Raw genomic sequence first — 20,108 nt, 5'->3', positions numbered from 1 at the left:
CACCCCCACCCCAATAATATATGTGCCAAAAAGATACATGGTAAAAATGTTCCCATGTACATGTATCAACATTTATTTATAAAGCTAGAGCAAATTCCGTAGCGCTTTACAAATGGATGAATGCTGTAGGAACGTACAGAAACGCAAGAGGTTAAATAAAACAAAGAAACACAACCTAAAAGACATGGGGCCAGAACAGTTTACAAATATACACCAATAGTAATAAAATAAAGTTATATTTACTGATTTTTCCACAGCCCATGCTTTGTAAAGAATCTATGTTCTAAAGCAATGGCTAATTTTCTCATCACCCACACATCACATGACTACAATGGTGCTAACCAGCACAGCATTGCCTGATGTTACGTAGGATCTACAGAAAATATATCACTTTCATGCAGTCTTTGACATTGATCAGACGACCAGATCACTCATAAGGTTAAAGTGTGTTCTCTATACAGATCTGTACAGAAAAGTTAGTGGAAAACATAACTGGACGTTATAATGGATAACTCCACTTCACTCTAGCACTCAACATTTCCATTTGCTGTAACATTACACTCTTGGCCAAAAGTTTTAGGAATGACACAAGTATTGGTTTTCACAAAGTTTGCCGCTTCAGTGTTTTTTGACCTTTTTGTCAGATGTGGTTATGGTATACTGAAGTAAAATTACATGCATTCCATAAGTGTCAAAGGCACTTTATTGATAATTACATTAAGTTCATACAGAGAATCAATATTTGCAGTGTTGACCCTTCTTTTGAAGAGCTCAGCAATTTGCCCTGGCATGCTGTCAATCAACTTCTGGGCCACATACTGACTGATGGCCGCCCATTCTTGCCCAATCAATGCTGGGAGTTTGTCAGAATTTGTGGGTTTTTTGTTTTTCCACCCGCCTCTTGGGAATTAACCACAAGTTCTTAATGGGATTAAGGTCTGGGGAGTTTCTAGGCCATGTATCCAAAATTTCGATGTTTTGATCCCAAGTCACTTAGTTATCATCTATCATCAACTAATTCCGCAGCGCTGTACAGAGAACTCATTCACATCAGTCCCTGCCCCATTAGAGCTTACAATCTAAATGCTCTAAATTATACACACACAGACCAAGAGACTAAGGGCAATTTAATAGCAGCCAATTAACCTACCAGTATGTTTTTGGAGTGTGGGAGGAAACTCATGCAAACACGGGGAGAACATACAAACTTCACACAGATAAGGCCATAGCTCAAGCTCTGCAGCTGAATCAACTTTAGGAGACGGTCCTGGTGCTTGCTGGACATTCTTGGATGCCCTGAAGCCTTCTTCACAACTATTGAACCTCTCTCCTTAAAGTTCTCGATGATCCGATAAATGGTTGATTTAGGTGCAATCTTACTAGCAGCAATATCCTTGCCTGTGAAGCCATTTTATACAAAGCAATGATGACTGCATGTCTTTCCTTGTAGATAACCATGGTTAATAGAGGAAGTACAATGATTTCAAGCACCATCCTCCTTTTAAAGCTTCCAGTCTGTTATTCCAACTCTAAATCAGCATGACAGAGTAATCTCCAGTCTTGTCCTCGTCAACACTCTCACCTGTGTTAAGGAGAGAATCACTGACTTGATGTCAGCTGGTCCTTTTGAGGCAGGTCTGAAATGCAGTGGAAATATTTTTGGGATAAAGTTCTTCGTCATGGCAAAGAGGGACTTTGAAATTAATTGCAATTCATCTGATCACTCTTCATGACATTCTGGAGTATATGAAAATTGCCATCATAAAAACTGAGGTAGCAGACTTTGTGAAAAATATTTGTGTCACTTAAAACTGTTGGCCATGACTGTACAGCACACAACACAAATATAGCTGGGGTGAGACACTCTATTGTGCTAACTAGGAAGCACTTGTAATGTTTATTGTTCGTCAACAGTAAAGAATTCCCCTGTATCTTTGCAGGGACATAGCATCAAACAAATGTTCTCCGGCTACTGACTTAAACGCCCTTTGCCTCAAACAGAAGAGGACAAAAACAAAAACTAGAACAATGTGACTGAACCAGCTAAACCGAATGGGATGGCTAATGACAATGTACAGTCATAATGGAAACAGGCAGAACTATTCCAGTCACAGAGACACGGAGCTATAAACAAACACTCATTAGCAATAATAGGGCCGTCAATAAAATGTTTTGTTTTAGACGGCTGGGTGGAACATGCAAATCCAGAATAGCAGGAATTACACAGTGTGTCATAAGACACAGGATTCTACGTCTTACTCGTCTATTCACCATGAAGAACCACCTAGTCACCAAGTTGTGTTTGTGCTTTATCAAACAATGCGCTTTACTCGAGTAGTTTACTAGTGTCAAAGCGGTTGATTCTCAGAACACAGTGTGTGTGTGTTAAGTACATACAAGTTGTTCCTGACCCATATTCCCAAATATTTTATAGTCATTTCATCAACATATTAGTGTGTGTGTGGTATTTTTGTGAGTTTGGAGGACGAGTATGGGCACTGACCATGGCCCAGTTGGCCAGGCCCCACATGATATTTGAGGGGCTCCACTACCTGAAAAGTTTAATGTGCCCATAATGACCACATCAATACAAGGAGGTTATAGCAACAGTTAGGCTAGGATAATTTACCTGGTGACTTAAGGAAAACAATATAGTTCTAACTGGCTATAAAACGGACTCTAAAATGAGGTGATAACATAATGATGGTAATTCAAGATTGATCCACACTTTCTTTTTAAGCCTGAGGTGCAGTGCTCCAACGTGCTATTTATACCGCTTTCATACTGCCGCCCCTGCAATTTCCTGGGTTTTCAAGCGGGGTTTTTTCTGAGGCACAGATCGTCCCAGCTCAGAGACCCCGTTGTTCACACTGCACCTTCGACCCGGGAATTTCCGAGTTGGACCCCATTCAGGTCTGCCCTGGCAATAAGTGTGAGTCATCACAAGAGGAGCTTTCATTGCTGAAAAATACTGAGGTCAGTTAAAGGGGAATAGTTTTTTTTTGCACACAAAGATCAAAGTGGGTGGTGACTATTCACAGCATTGCTTTAATCAAGGCAGAGGAGTCACTATTGGGTAGCCCAGAGTTCCTGTTTTATTGCGTATTTGCTGTTTTATACAGCAAATAAGAGCTTGATGCAGATGCACACAGTCATTTCAGGGGGAGAAAGGAGCAATCTCTGGCACAGAGGGAGAATACTCGGCGGAGTAGAGTTTCTCTCAGGGCCAGCATACCAGACACCCAATCAGCTGCTTTATGCAAGACCTGGTTCTCACCATTCATACTGCAGGCTAACTGGGGCCAACACAGGAATTACACCACCAAGACACGGGTCTAAATCCTGGGTTTTCAGACCCAGGATTTTTCACTAACACCATCCATAGTGCGCCTAAATCTGGGTCCTCTGGGCTTGCCCCGGCAACAACCCTGATTTTCAGGCAGTATGAATGGGGTATTAGCCAGTGCAATAATAGAGTGTAAACTGCTTACAAGGGGCCGGATTCATGTTCAGACATAAGGCTGTTTGCATAGTGTATCCTGCGTGAAGCTGTGCATGCCTAGAAACTGATATTATATCAATGAACACAACCGCATGCATTCATGTCTGAAGGCAAATTACACTTACTACTGCCTACGACTTGAGGGGCAGAACAGGCGAGGGAAGGGGCAGAACAGGCGAGGGAAGGGGCAGAACAGGCGAGGGAAGGGGCAGAACAGGCGAGGGAAGGGGCAGAACAGGCGAGGGAAGGGGCAGAACAGGCGAGGGAAGGGGCAGAACAGGCGAGGGAAGGGGCAGAACAGGCGAGGGAAGGGGCAGAACAGGCGAGGGAAGGGGCAGAACAGGCGAGGGAAGGGGCGGTCTAACGTAGGTCATGTACAGCAGGGGCAGAAGCAGCCGATTCAAGCCCTCTGATTACTGTATGTATGCCTGTTTCAGCCTTATCATTTGTACCAACTACAGGGCAGGTGTAAACGCCAACTTATAGTGATGACCGACGCGTCAGTCTTTGATTTACGCTAGCCATCACAGAACTGTTTGCAACCACGATAGTCTATAAATTAAATTGTATGTACATTATACATTGAAAGCATCTTTATGTAATGTAATAAGAAATGTTTTTTTCTTTTACAATATTTATATAAATTATACTGATAAGTTATTTTATGATCAAATAAAAAAAAGTTGTGTGTGTTCTGATGTGAACATTTGTACATACGCTTGTGCGTATCCTGCGGTCTGTTCTGTGTATCTACATACGGCAAGTACTGTTTAGGCAGAGCGTGCCCCCACCAAGATTAAAGTCGAAACTTATCTGGAGATACGCTTGAATCTGAACACAGTCTGAACTACGCACAAGTTCTGTGCACCTTTTAAACGTGCAGCTTACATGCAAATTCATTGGGCCTGGAATCAAACCCAAGGTCTCCCTCTATTCTCAGCCCCAGACTGCAGGTTCTTTCCACTCCCTTTTTTTTTACTAAAGCCTGAGGTCTGCATAGACAGACCGACATCGCTGCAGCAAAGCTTTGTAAGATTCACAGGAAACACTGTATGCAGTTATAGGAAATGTTGACTTGAAATGGCCAGTACAGTATCAATGCATATTAGGGACATGAGGTTCCAAGGACAGCAGGGTCAAGTGAAAAAAAGTTACCATCGGAACAAGAGATTTACTATGTAAAAGACAATATAATGATGAAAATTTTATCAGATTTGAAACAATGAGCAACAGAGAGAACCCACATATGTGTCTGCTCCTAATTCTACAGCACAGATATATTTTAACACAAGGGCTGGTGAGCAGAGCTTCGTTCATTTCATCTCAATAGATTATACAAGATATATTCCTGTTGCTAGGACAAAAGGTTACTGCTGGGAGATTGCAGATTTCATGGACACATACAATATATTTACTACAGTCTAACCTTGCACATAGAGAGTCACCTTCATACTTTCTATGAATACCAATAATCGATCTTATGTGGCTAGTGGGGCCTTCACAGACTGAATAATTACCTGAGAGAACAAAATACCAATATTAGGGTCAGCAGCCCGTGACCCTATCATATAGACCTGTCCAAAGCAACATAGATGATTGCATTTTTTAATGCTGGGCAAATGAAAAGCTTTGTCTCTGCCATGTTATAAAGCAGAAAAGCCAATGTAGCATTTAATAGCCTCAAGACTTGAGCATAATAAAATAAAACATATACAGAGCCATCATTTATATTACAATCAATATATGCTTCTGTATGAGCCAAACGATGCTCGTCCCACCTGCAATGTCGTGGTTTGTGAATTTGTTTGGACTTTGGCCATTGGAGGTATGGTTCCATTCAAACTCACGGATCTCAGTTCATCTTACTTTAATAAAACATAACATGGCAAGTGAAATTATATATATATATATATATATATATATATATATATATATATATATATATATATATATATATATATATATATATATACATACATATACATACACACACATACATATACACACACACACAATATCAATTGACTTAAATAGAACCCCCAAAAGTCAAGACATACAGGAACACATGAATGCTTCTTGATTACATCGACCCCTTGAGCTCCAACTTATAGAGATTAGATTATAAACAGTACAAGTCAGTGCTATGCAGAATGTCTATTTGAAGACATTTCCACAGCTATACTTTCTGCAAGGGGGTGGACGTTCATTTATGAGGGGCAAAACGGGTGGTCGAAGTGAAAACTTAGAAGCAGCGGAATGGAAAAAGTAAATGGAATTTCAGTTTTACAATGAAGGCAGTAGGGGAAGTGGCGGTATACTATATACCAGACCACTTGGTAAAACAATATAAGTGACAGTACATCTCATCAATACATTAGTCTACTGAGGCAGAAGTTGATTTGTGCCTATGTTGTGGGCAGATGAACGGTTTACACTCTAATCCTACACTAAGATGTAGGCTGGACAACCACGCTGACAATCCATAGGTCCTGTTCCACCATAAATGGATAAATCCACTTTATACCAAGATCTCCAACTTTTTCCTTTAAGTCAAGAGATTTAGAAAATACAGTGGACATCAATTTCTCACATCAAGTTGCATTGGAGTAAAGTCATAATTATGGTGCTTTTAAACAACTTTAGATTTATTATAAAAGATTATATTTCATAAATGCTCCCAAGTACTGTTGTGCATGTCACAAAACTAGATTTTGTGGCTGGGGGAAGCAGATTAGGTATGGGGAGACCAGAGATAAAAAGACCTTTGCAGTAATTCTGTCCACTCACTATGTGGCTACGAGGGACCACCCGGGACATGTGTTGCTAATGGAGAGGGAATGTGTTGCTAGGAGAGTGGGGAGAGGAGACTGTTTATATGTGGGGAGGGAGTATGCATTTGTTGCTGGGGATATATGTTACTGCTGAGCTGTATTACTACAAACCTGTTACAGGCATAGTTGCCAATTCCGCTTCCAACAAGCGGAATTGGGCTTGTTTTTTTTCAGAGTTGCAGGTTTTTGGGCTTCACAACATTTTTATTTTTTTTTCAAAAAAACTTTATTGCCTTGTGTATAATAACGCTTTAGTCAGTGTAAGGACGCTGCTGGTCTCTTACGTTGGCGTGACCTTAGGTGTTGGTAGGTAAACTACAGCATTGGCTCCTCTTGGGGGAGCCTGTCTGTGTTGTATACAGTAGCTATGGAGAGTATATATGTGATCAGACAGAACATGATGTGTGTAATTATAGTGTAAAGCTAGGGATATATTGTAGTGTACAGAGAAAACAAACCCCCAAAAGTGCAGCTATAACTCCTGAATCTTCATCTTTAGTTACTGTAACTGCAGAAAATGCTGCAGATCCCATTACTATTAATATTATCTTGATAGTTCTATCATAAATAAAAAAATAATTATTTTTTTGCTTTTTTTTGGGCTCTTTTTAGATTTTTTGGGCTTGTTTTTCACTTAGCGGTTGCTTATTTTTCATTCAGAGTTGGCAACCCTAGTTACAGGGGAGAGCAATGGTTGGCTCTATGTGAGGTGACCACACCCATGGGAAGGCCACGCCCGCGCACACATATTCAAAGCGGTTCCCCTTTTCCTGTAGTAAATTCTGTATATTTTACATATTTAAGCAACTAAAGTTTTATAGCGTCCCCTTCAAACGACTACTATATCCCAATGCGGCCCTTTGACACACAAAAAAAAAAAAAATAAAAATAAAAAGTTACATAGACTATTGGTGGAGGACTGCAGATGAAACACTTACCAGCTTTTAAGCAGTTTTTCCCCCTACACAGGAATAATACATACTTTGTCCTCCAGCTTAAGTGAAACATTATACTAAGATGTAAGAGACCTGAGAAATGATCAAATTCATCTACAGAAACAGCAGATAAATAGATATAGCTCATTTCCGATCAGTAAATAATTTCTGCAACGATGTCAACACTCCAAAGACTAAAAACTGGTACTTGTCCTTCACAAAATGCTGTATTGCTAAACCTTCTCCCAATGATCACAGACCATTATCAGGCTTGTGTGGGCTGCCAAGGAATAAGACTTAACAGAAAACTAAAACCCTTTGGCTCTGCACAAGAAATATTTGAAACCTAGCCCAAGTGAAAGTTGCAGACAAATGTCTGACATGGATTGGGGGAGGGCGATTAGTTTGCAACAGTAACTAAAATTAATGTGGGGGATTAAGGGATCATCAGTGTGTGTCACAGCCGCCCAGTTGCACCAGAATCATTTTTGCTGGCTGTAGAGATTTAAGCTCAGCCAAAGGGATATATTCAAATACGTGAGGCTAGCAGGTCTATTGACAGCAACCATTCATAGGGAAGGAGAATATCTAAATGCACATAATACCACGGTTCGCATAATAATTTTCCACTTAATTGCCATGCTCATGGAGACGAGCCAACGTGTAAGCTGAACTAATATCGGTGAAAATGCAACCTACCCATTCACTAGGAACCTGTGAACCCGTAGGCAATTCCTGCTGAAAACTGGTATACTTCACAAAATGGCTGCCTTCACTGTGTGTACGACTGGGTGTATAAACTTCAAGATCAGAACTCCAGATCCGTAGTTAGAAGATATAAAGAAACAAGTAACACCCAATAAAAAATCTTACTCTGAAAACATATAGCAACGCAAGAGCCATAAATCTGTGTAAGAGATAATAGAGAGGTACATTAAAAGCTGATGCATCCTTAAAATGTAGGATCAATCGGACAGCAATTATAGTTTACTGGTTATGTGTTTTACTTGAAAAGTAAATATGCACCCAATAGATCTACAGGGTTATACAGCGTTATCTAAGAGGTACACCAAATCTACATACACATACAAAACAAAGGACAAAGAGACCCTACAATCTAGTAAACTATCCCAAATGTGACTGCAAACACGACTGGGATGGCACAGTTACATTTATTGTGTATAGAAACATTGGATGTTAACACTTCACACAAAGATCCAACAATGGCTGGACTTATTCACTGAAGCCGAACAGAATTTGCAGCCACAGATACCTAATGGGAACAATGGTGAATCAACAAAATTTCAACAACGTGCTTTGCCATCTATATAAAAAGGACAAATAATAGCAAGTTTCTCTTGGTATAAAATAAATAAATAAAAAAAATGAACCCACCAGGATTTACTCAATCAGGTATTGCAGAAGCCTCATTACAGCGAGAGGGTTAATTAGGTCTGTGATGTCCCTCACAAAATCACCTGCTGTCCAGCGTTAAAAATAAATCCAGCAGACTGTTCTTTGCACTGTAGTGATCTATGCGAGGATGAGTCAAGTGCTAAGAGGATAAAAACATAACTCCCAGCACATCATATGACAAGCTCCGTTACCAGCATGCATAATGCAACGCAAACGAGCTTTACACTGACTGAAAAATATTCAAAAGAAGCCGCTGTGATCTTACCATGCCTTATAGTTACCATTCACAAATGACCTCCATTAACACGATGAAGGGAGAAAATAGAATGTGTTCTAGAATGTATGGTTAACACCATTCTACAGTCTGGTTTGTCATCCTAGCTGAGAAAATGGGAAAAAAACTGAATGCAGAACAGCTCAAACGCCAATTCACCATACAGCAAGGAATATTCATTTAACAACCCTTCAAGACCAGAGCTGTTGTATCTACTTCTATTTCTGACCAGTGATAGATAAGCTGTTCACTTAAAAGTGATTTCAAACTTTTTATGACCCATTAGTCCTCCCCCACATTTGGCTACAGTAAAAGCTGGAGTTGTAGGAAAGATAGCGGTCCAGATATGCATCATAGATCTGAAATAAACATAAAATATATCAAATAAAAACCGCATATAGTAAAAGCAAAACATAACGCCAAACTTTAAGATAACAGAACAGACACCAAAACTAAATGATATGCTATTCATAAAAACACACTGGTATTTCCTGGTTTATCCAGCAGCTAACATTTATTGAAGTATTGAGAGCTAATACTCTACAAAATTTCAGTGTTCCGTTCGACAGCATAAGCTGCAATAAAATGTAGGGTTTTCATTTTGTTGCATACGATCATATTTTTACGTAAGCCTTAAATTATAATGTTAACTAAAAAGTCAATGCATTTGCTGGTCTGCTCGGAGGCACATTTTTAAGCTGTTGAGAGTATAACAGTTTGTAGGAAATATTATCCAAAAGTCAATGTTTCAACTTGTAAACGACGGTGTGCTAATAATTACTGAACCAATGGACGCCATTTTGGGCCTGTGGCTCACAAATAGAGTTTCCAAAACAGTGACTGACTATGATACGTAAATGTGCTTTGGTCGCAACTGTACACTTGCTCATTCGAGCGACTCCAATACCACACTATCTTTTTTATTGTGTGGTGTGTAGGCAAACAAATGTGAAAATACTGTCCGACTGCACGTCCTGCCATTTCTGAGGCAGTGAATTGGTTGAGACACAGCAGGCAACCATGAGTGGTCCTCAAAGGTCCCTTCTGCCTCTAATTTTTCTCCCATCAACCTCTCTGCCAAACAAATGCCTGATAAGAAAGTAAAGCACGTCTACCTGCAGTATGGAAGGGTAGTGGTGCATATAGAGCTGTGGGGAGGTTGCAATTGTTAGCACACACATAAGAGAAGGTCTTATTTGGAAAAACAACAAGAAAATGGCGGCGTCAGACTATTTAACTGCTGTTTGTCGCAGGCACCATCATATAATGTACAAATTATATAAATTTCTTTAGATTACTACATAAATCATATAGAGAAGCTTTAATAATGGGGTTAGTGTACCTTTAAAAATACTCCTCCTATTCGTATGACCGTATGGTCATTTCATATCTATTTCCCAACATGCTGTATGAAATACTGCATCACACAAGAAAAAAAAAAAAAAAAGCTGAAATTTTCAAGGCCATAATTATTATCCTGTGTGTACATCAGCAGATTATGACGTAGATTTCTACCATGTAAGATATACCTCAGCAAAACAGGGCGAAAAGAAAACAATTGGGGAATTAAGGGCTTTAAACTCCCTTGTTCGGTTCCAAACTCTGAATGCCATTTAATCCCTCTGCTGACGGAGAGGACTACAAACTCTGCCCTGTAATGTACCGAAAAAGCCCCTCGTATATCAAAACCATGTTCATGCTCTACAGATCTATTAATAAAGGACTCAAATGAAAAAGGACATGCACATCCAGTGACAAACTTATGCATACAATAATTAGTATGACAGCACAAACAATATATGTAGCACCTTACAGCGTATAAAACAAAAAAAAAAAATTGAGGAACAGGAACAGACAAAGGGATAAGATGGTTCACATTTTCAATTGAGTAGAAAACTGACTAAAAATGTGCCACTGTAGAATATCACAATATCTCAGTGGTCTGAGAATGGGGAGGGGGGGGGATACACAAGTTTGTTTTTAGTGTTCATTTAAAACAATATTTTTTATTACAGTGATCTAATTTCTCATGTCACATGAAAGAGTGCTGCTTCACGGCCATTAAGAGGCTGCACAGAGTCATATGTGATATGACAGACCATTATTGGACATGAACAATGAGATCTGGGGCATGACACAAGAATGTGAAGAGATCTATTTGAGCTAATTAGCAGAGATACTATGTATAGCACAATAGAATCTATTTTGTTATGAAAGCTTAGTGAACCTACCGATTAGCAAATATAAGGACCTGGACATTTTGAGCATTCGATTTCCATTTGTTACTCTAACTAAACAGACCAGACATGTACCATATCAAGGGTAATAAACAGGAATGAGAATTAAAATACTACTTCTACTGTACCTTACATTCAATTCACAATTAGTCCACTGCAGCAAGCCTCTAGTATACACACAAATAACCTTATTCAGAGTCACATACTGGATATAGAGGCTATTGTAGATTGATGGTATCTAGGAACATGTTTACATGAAATAATTGTGAACCAAAAATACTATGTCACCCAAAACTTGCACTATTTTGTATCTATAGAGCAGAACGCACAGTGGCTGCCACCACATCCTGCACAAGATAAACAAGCATTTTATTTACTACAGAACGCATTTATATAAGCAAAGGAGAGGCTACGTTCTACTCATTAGCCTTGGTCCTGCAGTAGAGGTTATACACAGAGTACACACAAAATGGCAGTGGAAAAAGCCCAGAAGCAGCAACGCCTGAGGTGGGTAGATAAAAATGTGTTTCATGCATTAGAATAAAAGATTCATAAGACAAGTAAAGCCCACAAACTGGAGAATGTTTTTTTTTTTATGAAACAAGAGAAATACAAGGGTATTCAAATGCACTGCAGGAAACCAAATTTTGTACAGAACCATTGTTACGCCATCTTGTGCTAAATCTCTTTGTTTCTTACAAAGAAAGGTTTTAAAAGATGTATAGCAGCAATTTATTAACAAAAATAATGTATGCCGGGGCGGAATTCTCCCACAGCCAATAACAGTATATTTAATCTATTGCAGCCTACTGCATTGTAATTAAGGCCTAGCTCAGCTCAACATCAAATAAGCTAATGTTATTCCACTTTGATGACAGTTCAGAACCTATTCTGCTCAAGTGTGATCAGCTAAAGTGTTACAATGCTGCAGGATATACTATATATTTTATACTTTACACACAAAATGAATGGAGTGCATCAGGCAACAAAGCTCAGGATCCAGTGCCTTAATCTGACCCATAACACTTAAAGACAAGAAAAACAGCTATTACATAAAAGCAACCCTAACACCATTATTGCCAGTGGGTGATAAGATCCTGGAAATTAATGGAAAACATTGGAGCCCATTGTCCAGATAACACACTATAGTAATTAACAGGCACACAGTGAATATGATGGAAGAATGTGACACCCGGATTGGAGACACTAGGCTTCTGCTCAACATGGATGGGTTAAAATACATAGACACAATGAGTACATTTGCAAAAATGTATTTATCCAATGATGTTCTGCTAAGATGTGACAAAAAAAACAGCACAAAATAGTCAATGTAAATAGAAGAGTCACCATATGTAGCCTGCACCTATGATGTAGACTAGTAAACCCATATACATCCAGTGGAAAAATGACACAATGGGCACTTAGAATGGAAATTGGGCATCTTAGGGTTAAAAGCAAGAGATCCCATTTCATACATCTTAGCAATGACATTTGCCAGCTCTAAATAAAGGAATATGCCAAGTAAATTACCTGATGGTGGTTGTAGTTGTTCCTCTGCTGGAGGAAAGCTGCAGCCTGGTGGTGCTGGGGGTTCAGCTGGGGGCTCACTGGTGATCTCCGGTTCTGCTGCTGTTGAGGGATATTGATCTGAGCCGAGAAAGGGCTGCTGAATCCGGGGACGTTCATGCCAGGGCACGGGTTGGCAGACACTGGGGAGAAGCTATGAAAAAAGGCCGGGTTGATGGAGGAGGGGATGCCAGGGTAGAAGCTGTCAGGTTCAGGGCTCTGCATGGCGTTCAGGTTGGGGCCGGCAGGGTGGGGCGCAGCCGGCTGCTGTTGGGGTAGTTGAGGGGGAGGCGGTGGTGGAGACGAGGTCTGCACGGACCAGGGGGTACCGAACCCGGGCAGTGAGGGGGAGGAACTGGATGTCCCCGGGCTCTGGTTACTTGGCAGGTCTGGGGATCCGGGGAAGGGGCTTCCCAGCAGGTGATGCCCACTCTGTGCCTCCATCTGCAGCTTAGTCTTGACTGGCAGCTGGTGACCCAGAGAAGGAGGAGATCCCGGACCATGGGTCTCCCTAGCAGCTGTAGCCACCTCTGCCGCCGAGCAAGAGCTGGAGGAGGAAGAAGAGGAGGACGAGGGGGAGGCTGGCAGCAGCTTGTCCGGACCCTCCACACCCAGATCCTCCGCTTTGGGCGATCCCTGGCTGTGATTAACCTCCCCCGGCTTCTTCAGCTCCTCCCTGAACGCTGCGCTCTCCTGGGGGCTGAAGTCCTTCCTCTTGTGTCCCAGCTGCTTGTCCTGGGCACCGTGCAGCAGCAGCAGCTGGGCAGGTGGGGAGACCTGGTGCCCCCCGTTCTTACTGTGCTTCCCCGGGGCACAGCCCATCCCCAGCAGCAGCTCATCCTGCATGACCTGCGGGTACCCGGGCAGGAACAGGGCGCTGCCCGCGGACGATGGGAACTGAGTGCTGGCCCTGAAGGCTCCCCCACCACCACCGCCGAACAAGCCGCTGCCTCCTCCTCCGCTGCCGGCCCCAGCCGTCTGCAGTAACCCGAACCCGTAGTCCCCCATTGTCACCCTCACAGCTCAGCTACTAATATAGATCTCTGCTATGCAATATATTACTATGTAATAGAGTATATTATATATATTATATATATGGTCAGACTGGAAGTTACCACCTTTCTGTAAAACTGTTACAATGTTATTATTTATCTTTACAAAGTATCAACATCGATTTAAAAAAACAAACACAAAACATATATTAAACCCCTTTAGCTACTTGGCCGCTGTGTGTCTTGCTGAGAGGAGGGTCTGGTGATACTTTGTTACTGTCCTTCTGTGTGGGGGTGAACCAAGGAAATGTTGTACAGCTTTGTGAGGATGGTTTAGTCCTGGTCGGGTCCTCGCAGCCCTATGTCCTCTATCACCCCCCTCCTCTCCTCCTTATGCCGGCTGGATTACTGCAGCGCAACATTAAAAACCCCGGAAGCCGCGTCGGCGTGACGTCACGGCGCCCGCTCATGAATATTCATGCTCCATCCACCCTAAGCAGGGACATCCTGGACATGTAAAGTAAGGGGCCATTAACCCTTGGCGGCCTGGGGAAGGCTCAGTGAAGGTTGAAGGACGCGGCAGGGAGAGGGTTACACACTCAGGGGTAGAGGGGGGGTAAACCCAATGGAAGCCCGGTGGAGAGTTGTTGCATTTAGCGGGGTAGCACCTGCAGAGGGTCTATTATATGGACACAAAGAGCTGGGCTTTGTGCTAGAGCCATGTAGGGGGTGGTGGGTGCTGTATAGACGCCCAGGCACACAGGGCAGCATATGTGTGTGACCAGCTTAGTATATATGACATAGAGAGGACGAGTCACCCCATAGACAGACAATGGGAAGCCTATCTCCCACTCTGCCTGGCACAGGCTGTCATTTGCATTGTAGGCTTTACTTATGCAAAAGACCCTCGTCTTCCTTTACACAATGATCAGCTTGGTGCACAAAAGACTCGTTGCACCTTTCCTGGGTTCAATCCACAATGGCTTACAGCACGGGAGTGTTTACCCATTATTTCATTATGCTTTTCTTTTCTATTGTGCCTATCCTAATCCACAATACAATATAACACTGATTTGCTTAGGTGCCAGACTAATGTCACACTGCAAGCACTGGATATGTGCACTTCGTCTAGCTCAGAATGACAGTGCCAAGTATAAGTATGCACTGGAAACTACAACACTGCCATTATTGGGTACAATATAATTTCACACTGCAAGCACTTCACCTTACACTGCTACAGTATGACAGTGTCAATGCAAGCACTGGATGCCTGAATAATAAAACACTGATATTAGTGGGTGCCAGTCAAGCACTGGCTGCTATAGCTGGATGCCAGTCTAACTTGTCTGCTTAAAGTCACACTGCGACCACAACACACCGTGCAAGGATAACCTCACACTGCAGTAGTGCCATCTGAATATCTAATTGCAGCACTGGGGTCCGGGCTTCTGCATCACGGCAGCTGGACTCCATGCATCCCCATATGGTCCAAACCAATTGTGTGCAACATTGTGCAAACATACACTGCAGCTATTGTATTATCACTGCAGCCATTGTATTATCACTGCAGCACAGCTTCACAAAACGCATGTTTATAAATGACAGTCTTTCATCCCATTGTAGACCAGGGTTTTTACTGCAGCACTAGAGTCTGACCCAGTGACGTGGGCTCAGTTGCTGCAGCGCAGATCATGCTGCGCAAGCGCACAAGACGCTGCACGGTCAGGCTGTGGGTTGCTTTACTCGAGCTCAGTGACGTAACAATGCAGAGAGTGGGCGGAGCCCAAGGCTCATCCGTGGGAAAACGCAGGGAGAGAATTCACTAGTAACCCCTTCCCTGCCGGAGAGGAGTTGTGAGAGCTCCAGGTCTTTGCCTGGTTTTAAGTCTTGCAAAGAAGCTACAGTTCAGTTGTTGTCTTAAGTCACAGTGGTATATACAAGATCCTTTGTAATAACAAAATGCAGAAACTTTCCATGTGTAATAATTTAATATTCAGAATAAAATTGCTGCACAGTATCTCTATAGGCCCATGTTGGTGTAGTATTTTGCAGGCTAATATTTTGCTGCATACTTTTATCAAAGCTTTTTTTTTGCCATTCATTTTATATCTTGTCTATGTAAGATAATATATATTTATCATTTATTACAATGAGTACACTTAAGGTGCCCAATGGGTTAAATGCAGATTAAACTGTATGTTTTGGCCCTTGAACTAAAATATCCTATTACAGCATGTCAGCCCAAGTGACCTTGTTCTTTTGTCATCTTGATTTTATAATGCCCTTTTATTGTTATCTGCCTAAACAAACATTATAAAAGAGCCAGTCAAAACATTTGCTTATTTTTAATTCCATTTAAGACACTACATGCTATACAGGCAGGTTTATCACAGAAGTGGGTTCATTGTATTAAACAAGTTTTGTAAATATTATATAAGCAATTGTTGTGATAGCCATTCTTGTTATGCTACTTTACTGATTCAGGAATTTCATTTAAGTATATTTCCATAGAGAGTTTTTAAAATATATTTCTACATAGATAATGAGATGACTTGCAAATATTTTATTTACATTTTCTGCAGCTTTATGGCTGAAAAGCAACATTTAAACTTAGACCACCAAATTAAAGGAGAGCAGGAGCGCAAGTAAAATTTTCTGGTTTAATTTGACTGATTTAATTCCACCCACAACTAAAATTTTTATGGCGGGTAGAATTTGTCTTTATTGAATAACTATCAACAAACAGTTGCAACATTGTTGCAAAAAAGTTGCAAAATCACAAGTGTCTCACTGCCAAGCTCCATTGTAATGCATAGGGCAGGAATAGCTTGTGAGCTCGGACTACTATCTTTTGAAAATTAATTGGTACATGCCAGCTGCCACCCCCAGCTAACAAATAAACGGATTACAAATTATTTAAATTGATACTTATTTTTGCATGACAACTCAGCAGAAAATGTAATATTATTAATAATAATAATAATAATAATAATAATAATAACTAGAAAATAATTGTAATATGTGGTTAGTATGGACTCTCAATTTTTACTGTATTTAAAATATTGTGACCAAAGTATAGGCTTGGTAATATCATCATCAGCTTTTTATATAGCGCCACTAATTCCGTAGAGCTGTACAGAGAACTCACTCACATCAGTCGCTGCCCCGTTAGAGCTTACAGTCTAAATTCCCTAACACACACACGCGCACACACACATAAATAATCTACCTGAAACACTCAAACTGAATGGATCAGTATACAAGTTGGTGTATATAAAAGTACTACTAATAACCACAGTTGAGTGAAATGATTCCTCGAGGTTCAATAATCTATAAATTTTAGAAATTCGAAGCAGCTAAAGTTTTCAACAAATTCTTGATCAATTCAGAAGAAACTGTAAAGAAATTCCCGAAAACAGTCAAAATGTTTTTTTTTTTTAAGTTTTAGTCTACCTTACCCGAAACACCGTTTGTCACTTTACTATTACTTCTCTTGGGGCAGCAATGTATCGCTGGTGATGAGCAATACTACCATTGACCTCATACATCTTAGGGCAAAATCATATTTCATTAGGTTCAGTGGGAGAGGATAGTGGGGCAACTTTGTATATTTTTCCACTCAGTTTCAGCACTACACAGTTTATATTAGTGATATAGTAATTGTAACAATATCAGCTGCAACATGTTGCCAACATCATCTCCATACGTTTTGTGTATCTTAGAAGTATATATAGGCCCACTGTTACTCAGTGTGACAGTGCTTATAGCTAATTGCTATCATCAGACTTTTATCATTATTAAGTACGTCAGTGGACTGGACTGGTACTGAAACTTGTTCTGGCTCTGTTTGAAAAGAAGTGAAGAAGAATTTGAGGTTGGCCAAATGTAATGCAATCACATACAGTGATATCCAACTTGTTTATCTCATAATATCATAGCATAATCACCCATAAAACGTACAATATAAGACAGTAGTTGCATAGCAAATATACATATAATGCCACTTTTTTCACATTCTTCCAAGGTTTGGGAAAATATATATAAGTCACCGTGCTACTTGGATGAATTTGCCATTCATACTAATTGCATACTGTGTAGAATCGGGTTGGGTATGGCATATCGATGCTGAGTACCCCAACAACACTTACCGCGACATCTTCAGTTCGAACGTCTCCTTCCCGATGCAGTATCAATGATGACTGTTCTGAAATGCGACTTGAACCAATCGCGATGTAGCAAGAAGCCGGTGCCACTTAATGATGTCAGTGACAAACGCAATGTTATTATCAGTGCTGTTAAAGGGGTAATGTAAGTCAGTGGTGTAACTATACATTTTGGTGCCCTGGGCAAGACAGGGCACCGGCATCCCCATCTTAGGAGGGGGAGGAGGGAGGGGGAGGAGAGAGAGGGAGAGATTACCTTACCAGAGTTTGATGCTTGTCCTTAACTTCTGCCGTGGAACGCATGTGCGTTCCACTGACAGGAAGTTCAGCATTTGGAAGGCAAGTTTGCATTCCAAATGCAGAACTTCCTGTCAGTGGAACGCACATGCGTTTCTCGGCAGAAGTTAAGGAGTGAAACATCAAACTCTGGTTAGTTAATCTCTCCCTCTCTCTCTGTATGGAGGCAGGTAGCGGGCGGCTGCTGCGCCCACTTGGCTTTGCGCCCTGGGCGACGGCACCGCCCGCACCACCCTCGTTACGGCCCTGATGTAAGTATGTACAATGTACAAGGCTTCTACATTCTACATCGCCGATATTACGTATTATGTAAGATTATTATCATAATACAGAAAGTAAAGCAAGCAAACCCATTTATGACTATACAGATATATATATATATATATATATATATATATATATATATATATATATATATATATATATATACATATATCAGCCTGTGCATTTGTGAGCTAAATAATCTACCTGACATACCTATGCCATTATATATAATCACTATACATGCTTTATTTCAGATTTGGGTATTTGAAAAACCTTGTTCATATGTAGATATTTTTTATTTAACCGTACTGTTAAAATAAACTGTTTTTCAGCTAAAGGGGGTGACTCAGAACGTAAAGATACCCTTTTATGTATAGATTCTTACACATCTGTCTTTTGAGTAAGACACATCTTACATGATAGGGCAGCACAGTGGCGTAGTGGTTAGCATGTCTGCCTCACAGCACTGGGGTCATGAGTTCAATTCCCGACCATGGCCATATCTGTGTGGAGTTTGTATGTTCTCCCTGTGTTTGCGTGGGTTTCCTCCGGGTGCTCCGGTTTCCTCCCACACTCCAAAAACATACTGGTAGGTTAATTGGCTGCAATAAAAAAAAAAAAAAAAAAAAAAAAAAATTGACCCTAGTCTCTCTCTCTGTCTGTCTGTCTGTGTGTGAGTGCGTGTCTATAGTAGGGAATTTAGACTGTAAGCTCCAATGGGGCAGGGACTGATGTGAATGAGTTCTCTGTACAGCACTGCGGAATTAGTGGCGCTATATAAATAAATGATGATGATGATGATGATGATACCCGTTACCTTAAATATTGCAAAGTACATACTGAGCCCTTGTATTGTGTAAGTGCAAAATATACACTTTGTAAATAAGAAAAGGTATAGATAAAGTGTGTGCCCATACTGTACTCCACTTGTACATGAACATCCCTGATCCGCCCATATTTTGCTTCAACTAAAGTACAATTGCTGAGGGGTAAAATCATCAGAGTCTGACGCTGTTACTAATCTATAGGGAGTGAAGCGGGTGTGGCTAACCCCCAGAGGGGTTGTGGCCAGTCTGGTGTGGGCGTGACTAGCATTTAAGCATTCGGGGCAGCACGGTGGCTTTGTGGTTAGCACATCTGCCTCACAGCACTGGGGTCATGAGTTCAATTCCCAAACATGGGCTTATCTGTGTGGAGTTTGTAAGTTCTCCCAGTGTTTGCGTGGGTTTCCTCCGGGTTCTCCGGTTTCCTCCCACACTCCAAAAACATACTGGGAGTTGACCCTAGTCTATCTCTCTGTCTGTCTGTCTCTGTATGTTAGGGAATTTAGACTGTAAGCTCCAATGGGGCAGGGACTGATGTGAGTGAGTTCTCTGTACAGCGCTGCGGAATGCGGCGCTATATAAATAATGATGATGCTGATGGTCATATTAAATGATCACTTCAGATCCACCCCTTTAATTAAATTGATCTTTCCATTTTTATCCTAATATACATCTTAGATTAGCTTTTTGTGGCTGACACAAATCATAATAGTGAGAGGACATAACTGTTGTTATCACATGTAACACTTTTAATTGTATCTAATAATATTCTTCCCCCCTGGAGTGTAACATTAAGGCACAAAATGG

The 20,108-nt window shown here is 41.0% G+C and overlaps 1 protein-coding gene across 4 annotated transcripts in view; it reads right to left on the bottom strand.

The window, feature by feature from the left end:
- CPEB2 (cytoplasmic polyadenylation element binding protein 2) overlaps positions 1–14,162 on the bottom strand; it is a 69,641-nt gene extending 55,479 nt beyond the window's left edge. For 2 of the 4 annotated variants that reach the window (XM_075194674.1, XM_075194675.1), the window contains exon 1: positions 12,726–14,162. In XM_075194674.1, coding sequence (XP_075050775.1) covers positions 12,726–13,769 — 1,044 coding nt within the window. In that variant the 5' untranslated portion in view covers positions 13,770–14,162. The remainder of the gene's footprint in view (positions 1–12,725) is intronic. The other 2 variants (XM_075194672.1, XM_075194673.1) reach the window with 1 other exon arrangement.
- Positions 14,163–20,108: the final 5,946 nt, after the last annotated feature.

Source organism: Mixophyes fleayi, chromosome 1, assembly GCF_038048845.1.
Source record: "Mixophyes fleayi isolate aMixFle1 chromosome 1, aMixFle1.hap1, whole genome shotgun sequence".
In the NCBI taxonomy this organism is placed as follows: domain Eukaryota; kingdom Metazoa; phylum Chordata; class Amphibia; order Anura; family Limnodynastidae; genus Mixophyes; species Mixophyes fleayi.
The sequence above is the reverse complement of the archived record's forward strand: the minus strand, read 5'-3'. Positions and strand labels throughout refer to the sequence as shown.